Genomic DNA, 11937 nt, shown 5'->3' on the forward strand with positions numbered 1-11937 from the left:
TACGTATGTATGTGATGGTTAGTGTGTGAAATGATACATTGTATCTATTCACATAATAACAATTAAAGGGTTGTGACTATTCACACAACAACAGAAGGTCACAACCATTTAACATTGTACGCGACTTTTGGTATATATATATATCCCTTCTACTTAAAACAGATTGAACAAGAAATTATTTGTCAAACCTTATTTTCTCCTTTTTTTTTTAAGTTTAAGAGAATTGAGAATTTCTTATTATTGCTAATTAAGTTTCATTATATCTTGGAAAAGTATTATCATCAATTCTATAACAACTAAGTGTGTGAACAAATATCTCTCTAAAGAAAGCGATCTAATCGTGTCTTAAAGCCATAACACTATAGATTTTGTCATCTTACCATCTTTATATACCCAACAAATACCTCGTCTTCTTTGTCTCTTCTGTTTGTCTTGGTACCAAAAGACACGGTTCCTGTTTTCTTTTCTGTGTCCTTCCATTGATTTATTGTCATCATCCTTAATGTGCATGACAAACTCAAGCAGTTTTCGATGAAGATACACATGATAATTTTTTTATTATTATATTACTAAAAACAAATTTTATTATTCATTTATTACAAGTTTAGTTATTTTACTATCACAGAATTAATTATTCTCATAAATGATTATTTAATTGAAAACTATGAGATACTTATTCATAAATACATAACGACTAATTTAAGAATTTACTTTTTCTTTTAGATATATAACATGACTAGGAATTAAAAAAATGTTATTTGTATATCAAATTTAACCACTAAAATCAGTCACTAATGTATTTGTATATAAATATATATGTAGTTTAATTTATTTTTAATGTGTATTTGTATTCTAACGTGTATTTTATACTAATAATTAACTTTAGTAATTGATTTTAATGTACACATAACATAGGCACTAAGAATCATGGCCCTTTACATATGAGTATTATGAAATTCAACTATTTCATCTGAGAGAGGAAAAAAGAGAGTAAAGTTTCATAGCAGAGGGTTTCTATGAGAACCTTCTCGTTGAAATGAAAAAGGTGAATCCTACAAATGAAGAACTTCACTTGTGCTTATATATAACATAATTACATGAGTGAATCTCAACCACACAATTACAATTAAATATCTCACTGTAATAAGACTCTTAACCAACTAGATAACTAACTTCAACTAATTCTGCTGACTGGGACTAACTAATTTAACCAACACTGACTTAACTTGTGACACAAGGCATATTTGAGATTTTATCACATTACAAAACCTATGATTGATTTAAGCTGATTTTCCTCTTTGCCCATACAAGATAATCTTTGTCATGTTAGCATGCATACAAATAGTCAAATACAATACTCAATAGCAACTAATCAACATTGTAATTCTGACACCCCCTTCCTTGAGAATAGAACAAAGTTAAGTTACCATTACAAAAACTACAATAATAATAATAATAATAATAATAATAATAATAATAATAATAATTCAATAATTCTTCCTTCTAATCATAGTTTTGTTTTCTTTTTCTTTTTTCTATGCTAAAATTCTTTTCCACACTCCCAAACTTTCCCCTCATTCATTCCACAAAGCAAACATAGGAACTTGATTAACCAAACCCAAATTCCCAATCCTGTGTTCATTTTCATTGTTTCCATCATCATATTTTGGTGGTCCATGCAGAGTGAAATATCCATGTCCATAATCTGTTCCACTGACCCCAAATTCATTGGGGCTTTGCGGCGGGTTCGCCTCGTTCTTGTTGCTTGGCGAAACCTGCTGCGACAATGGACCAGCGACATTGCTGTTGCTGGTTCCGCTCTCATTCTGCGGTTGCTCGTCACTGTTGCCATTCCACACCATGTTGGACAACTCATCAGAGTGTTGTTCACCATCAGTTATTGCCAGTGGAGTTGGTTGAGAAGGTGTGGCGGCCGAACCGGATGAGTTGAAGTCCTCGGCGGTGGCTAGAGCTGAGTCTTTAGGAGACCGTTTCGCAAGGTCTCCGGCAATTAGGGTTGAACTTGAGCAAATCCTCTTCACGTCATACCTGCTTATGTCGAAATTGGTCACGGCACTTGTTCCCCTGAACTTGATTGCTGCAATGTCATAAGCTTCCGCAGCTTCTTCTTGTGTACCTATAGAATTATTAAAGCTAATTAGAATTACCAATGCAACATAAATTATAAAAAAATAAATAAAAAGGAAAAAATTCCATTTAATTTGCCTTTTCTACCCAGAGATATAAGCTTAATTTATGATTCTATGGTATAGGAGATTAACATTATTAGATATATTCACACGATTATTAAACATGTGATGATACTATAGAACGCATATACATTATGGATCATACTATGGTAAAGAATGTTTTTCAATAAAGAATGAAAATTAGAAATAGAATTAAAATATAAAAAAAAAAAGATTTCATCATGTATGTGCAATACACATTCTCCCAAAAAATTTAGTTAAAACTTGAAATCTTCATTCCTCACTGAAGAAATTTCAATTCATTATATCTCACTACCATACATTAGCATAAAATTGGTGCATCCTGCACCAACAATTTAGTAGTACGGATTCTCTACCAAAAATAGTGGTTAGCATTTCAGTATAACTTTATATTCAAAATTTCTATTAGATCCACACCATTATTATAATTATTTTATCTGTGTATTATGCACCTTTGCATTTAATTACTCTAACGGGAGAAATTACTGCCTATTGGAATTAAAAAGTAAAAGGTTGAAAAGATAAAATATGTTCACATTATTATTAGAAATATAAATTTTTTACAAGGCATATACATTGTATATATCAATATCATAGTGATCAAAATTAACTTCTTACATCCTGTACTATATATGATAATCTATGAGTGTGGACTTTATTAAAATTTCAAACACAATGCATTTAAGTCATTTCAAGAAATTAATTACTAAATATAAAGTGGGAAAATAAGGGAGCTTAGAATAGAGAGGCAATAGAGGGAGGTTGGTGGCAGAACTTACTAAATGTACCAAGATACAAGTCCTTGTTGCCTGCAACCCTTCCTATACGAGCTTGCCACCTTCCATGTTGATGGTGCCTATAACAATAAAATAATAATAATAAAAAAGTGCAATGCTACGGCGAACAATAATTTACACCAATATTTATAAGAATTTTACACACAAAAAAGCATATAATTTATACATATGAATTAGTAAAATTTATTTGTTAAAAATAATTTAATATTTGTGCTGATCAAATGATGACAAAAATTACCAAAAATGACTGATCTCAGAGTTTTTCAATAATAAATAATACAAGGAGAAAAAAAAGGGGGGATGTTTGCAATAATTGCTGGTGTTAATGAAAAAGCTGAAATTGCAGTAAATAATTTAATTGTGAACTTTATTATTAATGATATTATAAAAGCACATCACTTTTGGCCATACCTTGTCACGCCTCTATACACAGATGCCCCTCTTGAAAATCCACTGCTCTTCCTGCACATAATAATAATAATAATAATAATAATAATAATAATAATAATGAATTTTGATTAACGGGGAATTAATAATTAAGAAAAAAAGAAAAATTAAATAGTTACTAAATAAAAATCACATGGATAGAAATTTAATGGTACCTTCTCAAATTGGCGACAAATTCTTGTCTGTTCATGTGCTTCATCTCTTCAAGTTCCTTCTCATAAGTGCTTAACTGAGCATTTAAGAAGCAATAGACATATGTAGAGTCACTACTACAGTCTACATGTACCAAACACATATATTGTGGTTTCAAGCTACATAAATTAAATACTCCACTTATATATCACAGGTACCATATATAATGATTCATATAGCTTCTACATTAGTTAAATACACACCAAAACTTTTAGTTTTTTTTATAGAATTTAATTTTGATACATTGAGAATGTAAAAATTTTTATATGATTTTTTTCCCCAAAGTTAAGAGTGAAATTCGAACCCGAAACCTTTAGGTGGAGAGGGTTTATATCATTTGAACTATAGTTCATTGACTGAAAATTTTATATGATTATTTAATCAGATTTATACGATTAGATGACTTTTTAAATAATTGATTTTAAAAATAAGTTAATTTTACTGATATGACTACAAACAATTAGTTGTCTGTATAACATTTTTTAAACTAACAATGCATGAAAATTAAAGGAAATTATCTATCACTTTGGCTATATTGAGAGCTCTAAAATCAAGAATAATCTAAATGGAAAGTTTTTAGAAGTAACATCTTATATGAAAAATGGAAAATAAAAATTACATTGAATTTCTACTAACATGATAATTAATTTAACGGTATAACAGACAATTCACAATAAATTTTACATAAAAAGATGGAGGTGACAAATGTTGTGAGACAAAATGAAAATGAAATTCCATAATATTTTAATCAGTTTTCTAAATAACAGCTTTAATTTAATTAATTGTTATGATCAAATAATTAGCATAAGAATAATTACAAATATTTAGTCATTTAGAAATAAACCGCAGAAAAATTAAAATGGAAGACTTTAATTTTTCCAAAGGAGAAAAGAAACTGTAGAAGCAGAAACCTTACAGGGAAATTTATGTGAGTTGTTGGACCCCAATACTTGAGTGCAGCTAAGTCATAAGCTCTTGCTGCTTTTTCTTCCTTGTCATAACCACCTAATAATAAATTAATAATAGTTGCCAATAGGAATCAATTATATATGTGCAGAAATTAAAACAAGCACAGCTACCAATGCACAACAACAATAAAAATAATTAATACTAATATATTCAGTAGCGTATCTAACCACTTAACGTGCTACGCTGAACAGTAAGATTCACAAACATGGTAAAGAAGCAAACAGCTATATTGCAATATGCATGTGAGAATGTAACTACTCACTTACCAAGGTAAACTGTGAACATTTGAACAACAACCCATCCATGATTTCAAATGAGAGAAGAATCCAACCAGTGCATCAAATTAAAAGCAGACCGTTAGTATATTCTCTTTCAAAATAAGACAAATAATATATATATATATATATATTGTGTAATTCTTGAACTTTAATTAATTGCTTTTTTTTTACTCATTATATTTTTTAACCTCACACCTAAAAGACAAATTTTAAGACTAACGTTTGTTTTGAGATACTAGGACGGAAACTAGGAGATTGGGACTCAGGATCATTAGCCCATAGACTGGTACTAAAATTTCAGTCTTTGTTCCCAAAATTTTAGTAATTCAGTACCTCCAAAATTAAAAGTGGGGATACACGAAACTGAAATTTTTTAGAACCGAAACTGAAACTTTAATAACATTTTATACTTAAAATACTCTCATTTCAATTAATTAATTTCAACTTTATCCTTTATACAAATTAAATTAGAGTTTCATTCTTATTTCAGTTTCAGTCTCTGTCTCTCAATCTCTGTCTCTTTTCCAAACGCTACCTTAAGTCCATGCACAAGATAGAATTTAATTTTGACATTTATTTGTTTAAATAAGTGAACTAGCTACTAAATTAAGTAATTAACTCAAGTTGTTTATTAATTGCAAAATGTTAAAAAGGACTTGTCTTATTTTGCTTATTGAAAGGAAAAAAAAAGTTCCCACAAGTTGCTTCATTTAAGGTGCAGCAACTATTTGTTTTGTAAATAAGAAAGAATTGCTACTTTCATATAAGAAAATAATGTGCATTAATTTTACTTTGTCAACCAAAGGGACCTTGCCACTGGACCTTGGTCAATGACCGACCGTAAATAAATAATTAAATAAATAAGTAAACGTTTTTCTCACCTTGCCTTCCTTTTCTTGTTTGTCCTTCCTTTCTGCAACTATTATCCCACAAATGGGCCTCATATCTACCCGTCCATCTATGCCTAATAACAAAATGCATCCAAAGGTAAGAACAATTCAGCAAGATGTGTATTGATGAATCCTATATTATATATTTTTTTATAATTTTGTTACCTACTGCTTTAATAACTACAGCATTTGTAAAAAGATTTAAAAAAAATAAAAGAAGTTTTCTTAAAGAACAATTTTAAACACTTTAATACATTCAAAACTTAAAAACTTAGTATTTGTATCATCTTCCAAGCAGGTTACATGTAATTGGAACATATGTAAATGTGCTTTACCAAGAACAACACAACAACAGATTTTTTTTTTCTTCTTACGGAAAAATAAAATTTTTAAATATACCTTTTTAGTTTTTACAAACCTTTTATATTAAATGTGGTATAATTAAGTAGGATCAAATATTTCTCATTAACCTTATGAGATTTTAGGAAAAATAAAACCACATTATTAAGTAAAAAAACATTATTATTATTATTATTGAAAATACACACTCTTATTTTTGATAATATGATTTTTCTTATCTCACGTGAAGTTGATACCCGAGAGTTGCTAAATGATTTGACTGATTTGATTAAATTTTCATTTAACGACTCTCAGTTATCTTGACTTCAGAAGTTGATACCTGAGAGTCGTTCTCAAGTTCTCAAGTATCAACTTCTGAAGTCGACATCACCTGAGTTTTTACCATAAAATTATGCATGTAAAAAAATGTATGAAATGACATTATAAAAAAATAAGAATTAACTGAGTTGGCTTATGCTATAATTGGTGAATATAGTTTCTCTCATTATTAATATTAATATTATTACTAGACATTACCTTGTAACACCACGGTATTGAGAAGTTCTCTGGCCAAAAGTGTCAATAGACTTTCGAGGCACCGGTTCTCTCCCTTGAGATTTAGCAATGGATCTTTTACGAGTGTCATCATCAACCTGATTATGTTGATTATGAAGCACTACTTGGTGGTTCATTCCACTCACCACCACCACCCCACCATTTTGTTGTTGTTGTTGAACACTGCTCGGACTCATAGTCAGTGACAGAGATTGGAAATTGCACTCACCATTATTATTATTATTATTACTACTATTTTGATTTGCCTCCGCTGAAGATGAAGATGAGCAACAAGTTTGTGCCAACCATGATGACTTGTAAACCCCGTTGCCGGCTATGAGAGCATGATGATGATGATGATGATGGTTGTGGTTGCTTCTGCTATCATTGTAGGGATTGAATGATTGGAACAGTGACGATGATGTTTCAACATTCATATTGATCTTTGAGAAGTTGTTTTGTTGGTTTTGGTTTCGGTTTTGCTGACAAAATGCTTTGGTTTCCGCAAGTGGTGATGGATTTGAGTAGCATCCTAAGAAGTCTTCAAGCTTCGGACCTTCTTCATTTGAATTTCCACTTCCCATTGCATTCTCATATCTCCATTCTAAAACATAAATAAAACAACCCATTAACAAGGAAACTTTGAGAAGAAGAATTTATCAACATGCAAAAACGTTGTTGAAGAAGAAGCAGCAAGTAGCATGCAATGAATGAATTAATACCATGAGGTGCAGCAGAGCGAGAAAAGGAGTCAGCAACACAGAGAGAGCCATCAGAGCGCAAAGGCATCACAGGAGGAGGATAAGATCCTCCATTTCCACGCTCTTCATTTTGTCTCTCAAATTCTTCATCAATCCTCAGGTGTGGAGTCAGAGAAAACCCCAACCAATTGCTCATGTTTTTCACTAACAAACACAAATAAAAACTCTTCCTTTTCTCAAGAAAATTATATAAACTCCTAAACCCACCAAAACAGAGAATACAGAATAATGTTGGACTTTGAGCAAGCTCAAACTTCCAAGCTGGTGGTGATGGATGCTATTGGGATGGGGTTCAAATCTTCAAGTACTAGTATACCCCCTTTTTTTCTTTTTCTTTTGATAAGATCGTATGAACTTTAATTTTGATATATATCTTGTGGGTTGAGTGGGTCTCCTTAAGCTATAGCTACAAGTCTAGAAGTACTACAAGTCTACAAGTGTGAATTTTTATTTTTCTTTTTCTTTTGGTTGTTTGGGATTGGGTTGGGTTGGTTTTAGATGATGTTGGTGGGTGCAAGTGCAAGTGCAAGTGAATAAAGAGGTGAGAGTTTTAGACAAAGCTTTTCTCGTCTTATATTCTAAGCCGTGTCTGTGTTTTCTAATGAAAGTATTGGGTTTTGTGCCAGCTCTTTCATTTCTTTCTCAGATTTGTGCAGAGGTGGCCATGGCATGTAGCAGTGTCTTGCAAACAAATTAAATAATTCATAAATAATATAAATAAGTATTTTATTAACAATTATTCTATTTACCAAAAATAAAAGTTATCAATTTCTATCTGTTTCTAAGTAAGTGTCTATTTTTAAATTATCAATTGAATGAAAAACGATCGAAATACGTTGAAATTTTCTTAATTAAAAGCAAATTTATAAAATTACTATTTAGACTAAGAAAATAAAAGTTCTCTCTTAAATTATTTGATCCATTTATTTTTTTAGTACTAAGTGAATATTTCTTGTGGAAAAATAAAATTTTATAAATGTATAATTTTTTTATAAAAAATATATTTCTAGGTGTTTTAATAATTTTATTAAGATAATTAATGTATAAATATAATTCTAGTAAAATAATTCAAAACTTTTCTACCAATAATAAACTTAAATATAAATTGTACTTCTTGTTAGAACAATTTTAAAACACGTGTTACTATTATTATTTTTTATTTTTAAAAAATGTATTTGTTACTAATATATGAAATACTAACTATTTAATTTTGTTTTTATAATAATCATTTTCCACTAAACATTTTGATAAGGATTTTAGACTCTTTCTAGAAGATCCTAATAATAGTAAATTACAACTTTAATATAAGATGTTGCCATGTTGCGAACATCTTATATTTTTAAAATTTTGGTAACTTTAAGTACTATTCAACATAGCTATTAAAATCTAACCGATAATGGAACTAGTTAAACTACTAAATTAAAAAATTACTGATTCAATTAATATATAAGTCATATATATTTGAACTAACTGACTTGTCTGATAATTAAATAACTAGATGAAATGTCACTGTTATTTTTACAATAAATATCTTTTTTAATTTTATTTTTATACTAAAATAGCTATTATTTTATTTTTTAATAATTTATTAATTAATTTATATTTATTATATTATTATATAATATAAATATTCATTGAAAAGATATATTATAATTAATAAAAAAATTATTTTATAAATATTTAATAAAATTTATATTTATATTAATATTTGTACACAATTAAAATATAATTACTTTTAAAAAGACTTAATTATTTTATCTATCTTTATAATTTTACTAAATTTTTAACTAAGTCACTATATAATTTTTTTTAATTAGGTTTTTATACTATATAAGATTTTGTAGTTAAATTCCTATCGTGACAAAGAATTAGAATTAATGGAATATTTCGTTAATTCCAATGTTTATGTCACTGTAAAGACTTAATTACAAAATCTTATATGGTATATAGAAACTTAATTGAAAAAAAAGAACCTAATTAAAAATTTGGTAAAACTATAGGGATCGAGATAATAATTAAACTTTTTAAGAATGAGTGATAAAATTAAATTAAATTGATATAATTTATTGTTAGAAAATTATTAACTTTCTAATCTATTTATGAGCAATACATATATTAATTATAATCGCAAATTAAGTTATTTCACATTAAAAGACTTTATAAAGGTGATCTCATTTATTGTCGTAAATGCTGAATTAGATAAGTTATTATTACTTTTGATTTGGAATTAAATGAGAATAAACTAGATATCCTATGTTATTTGAATTTTAGAGTTTAATGAGTGCCACGCTCAAATATAAATATTGACTTTAGAATTTCAGTTCCCAATATATCAAAGCCGCATTCGTAACTCTTTTTTCATTAGAGGAGTTGTAATTCACCTAGAGATGGCAACACTACCAGAATTCGATGGTAGCCACTTTACCCTACCCACTTGGTGCAGGGTCTTAGGCAGACGAGACGGGAGTCGGATTTAGGTGATACCCTCCCCTACCTGCCCTATATATATATATATATATATATATATATATGGGAGGGTGATCCTCCCGGTGAACTAACCGTACCCCAAACCAACACAGGTGAACAAGTAGAGTATATATCTTATTAGCGCTCGTGTCCCATCATCCCATGGCTCACTTCACTTGAGGCTGACTACGGCCTCAGATGATTAGGCGGGGGCAGGATTCAAACCTGCAGTTTTCAGGTCATGAGCCTAATGAGTTGACCGCAGATGTCCTATTTCGTATTCATTCGACCGAGAAGTCATACGAAGAAAGGTTCTTTCAAGAAGATTCAATTGGACGACAAATTCTTACGTTGTCCACCGAGGAGAACGGAACTACCTTTAGAGTAGACCTAACTGCTGTGGTTACGCCTCCAACAGATGAAATCGCACCGTCGTTGAATAGCCTTTTGATTGCGTGGGATTTGTAATAAAAAAGTCCCCGGAAATCTCCGACATTAATTAGATTGGGAAGGTTTTGGAGTGTCGAGCAGAAACCGTAGCCCAATAGTGGATGGACGACAACCAACCAGAACGGATGGCTTAGTTGGAGGAGACGGAAGGAGAGGCGGCATACCGAGGAAAGAGAATCCCTGGAGTCGTTTATCTACGTTTGAGCAAGTTGGTTGGAAAAAAGATGACTTTCGATCTAATCTCACTTTTCTTTGTAGCTAGGCAGCAACTCTCTAGCTTCCAGCTCTTCTTCCTTCTCTGTCTCTTCCGGTTAACGTAAGGAACCTTAAATCCTCCTCCTCTATGGAAGACACCCTACTCACCTCTGAAAGACTCCAATCTTACTGGGGATTCATCACTAGCTAGGGCTTTTGAATCAAAGCATGGATTCCGGATTCACAAGAATTTGTAGGGCAGCACGGGGAGTTCCTCGTAAGCGCTGCGATAAAAAGACAAGCAACTATGCAAATGAACTCAAGGGGGTCGATGCCTAAAAACACGGGGTTGATCCAAATGTCTTATTTTATAAGCTAAGGTTTTCTCTTCCATAAATAAGGTTTATTTTATGCCCTAAAACAGGCTATTTCATCGTCGTGAGAAAAAAATTGGCAATAAAGTTATTATGCCCCGTAAGCACAAGGAGACTGAGAGTGATCCCAATGGCTCTGATTCAGTAGACTGGAAAGCACCGAACGATCCAATTCGTCTTTCCCTGGCCTCCCCAACACGTCTAAGCACAGTTCACTCGCGTTGATCAATCAAGAGCTATACTGCCCCTCCATCAGGTCTTAGAAAGGTTGTCTGGTGGTTCTGCAATGGTTGAGCGAACAGAAGCCCATAGAGAGCGATTCCAGGAAAAGGCAAAGCTGCTAACCTTAGGATTATAAATTGGATCTGATTTGTAATTGTAAAAAAAAAAGAAAAAGAAAAGCATCTTGCTTGATCATTGAATTGAGCGTGGCGCGTGGTAAGACTGGTAAAACAGTAGTAAAATACCCGGAGGGAGTAATAAAATCATTTAAAAAGTCTACGAAATGATTACTACCCTTCGTAAGGTCAGGAAGTTCCCTCTATCTAGTACATCTAATTCCTCTTCCCTATCTGTCACTTTAGGTACGATGTTCAAGTTTCTCCTGGCTTTGGAAATAGATTAACCAGGTGTTGGATGATAGTATCTACCCGTTCCGGAAGAAGGCAAGGCCAGAAGAGAAAGTATATGACTATAATGTGGGTCAAGTCAACTATCTTCTGTCTTCTTTTCTTAAAAATATCCCCAATAGTCAATATCTCAAGCAGGAGAGATATAAGGAGTCGCTGCATCTGAGGAAGTCAAACTCGCAGTGAGCAAGACATGAAGTGGTTACTGATGCTATCTGAACTTGAGATAACAAATCTCACATTTCTACAGGCAGTAAGGAAAAAAAGCCGAGCCTGTAGCCTTAAATGAAACCATGTGTGCATCTGGACCTACTATTGGTTCAAGAATTTCATCTTCACGGAGAATTCAATTTCACCAGGTCCA

At 31.2% G+C, this 11937-nt stretch overlaps 1 protein-coding gene across 2 annotated transcripts; it reads right to left on the reverse strand.

The window, feature by feature from the left end:
* Positions 1-1342: 1342 nt before the first annotated feature.
* On the reverse strand, positions 1343-8050 carry LOC107615102 (AP2-like ethylene-responsive transcription factor ANT). Of its 2 annotated transcripts, XM_088499889.1 has the most exons (9): positions 7421-8050; positions 6681-7302; positions 5796-5878; positions 4903-4911; positions 4584-4672; positions 3631-3704; positions 3440-3490; positions 3011-3087; positions 1343-2137 (listed from the first exon to the last, which is right to left on the reverse strand). In XM_088499889.1, the coding sequence occupies exons 1-9, from the start codon at positions 7593-7595 to the stop codon at positions 1575-1577; spliced, it is 1743 nt and encodes a 580-aa protein (XP_088356015.1). In that variant the 5' UTR covers positions 7596-8050; the 3' UTR covers positions 1343-1574. The 2 variants fall into 2 exon arrangements, with proteins under 2 accessions (XP_088356015.1, XP_088356016.1); XM_088499890.1 differs by lacking the exon at positions 4903-4911.
* Between the last annotated feature and the right edge of the window lie 3887 nt (positions 8051-11937).

Source organism: Arachis ipaensis, chromosome B9 (assembly GCF_059453495.1).
Source record: "Arachis ipaensis isolate K30076 ecotype BB chromosome B9, ASM5945349v1, whole genome shotgun sequence".
In the NCBI taxonomy this organism is placed as follows: domain Eukaryota; kingdom Viridiplantae; phylum Streptophyta; class Magnoliopsida; order Fabales; family Fabaceae; genus Arachis; species Arachis ipaensis.

What these genes read in the sequence shown, in the direction of transcription:
- LOC107615102 (XM_088499889.1), bottom strand. Translation starts at nt 7,595, where the DNA reads ATGAGCAATTGGTTGGGGTTTTCTCTGACTCCACACCTGAGGATTGAT. An exon ending in CAACTCACATAAATTTCCCT is followed by an intron (nt 3,705 to 4,583) that starts GTAAGGTTTCTG and finishes TTAAATGCTCAG; the next exon opens with TTAAGCACTTATGAGAAGGA. An exon ending in TTTGTCGCCAATTTGAGAAG is followed by an intron (nt 3,491 to 3,630) that starts GTACCATTAAAT and finishes TATTATGTGCAG; the next exon opens with GAAGAGCAGTGGATTTTCAA.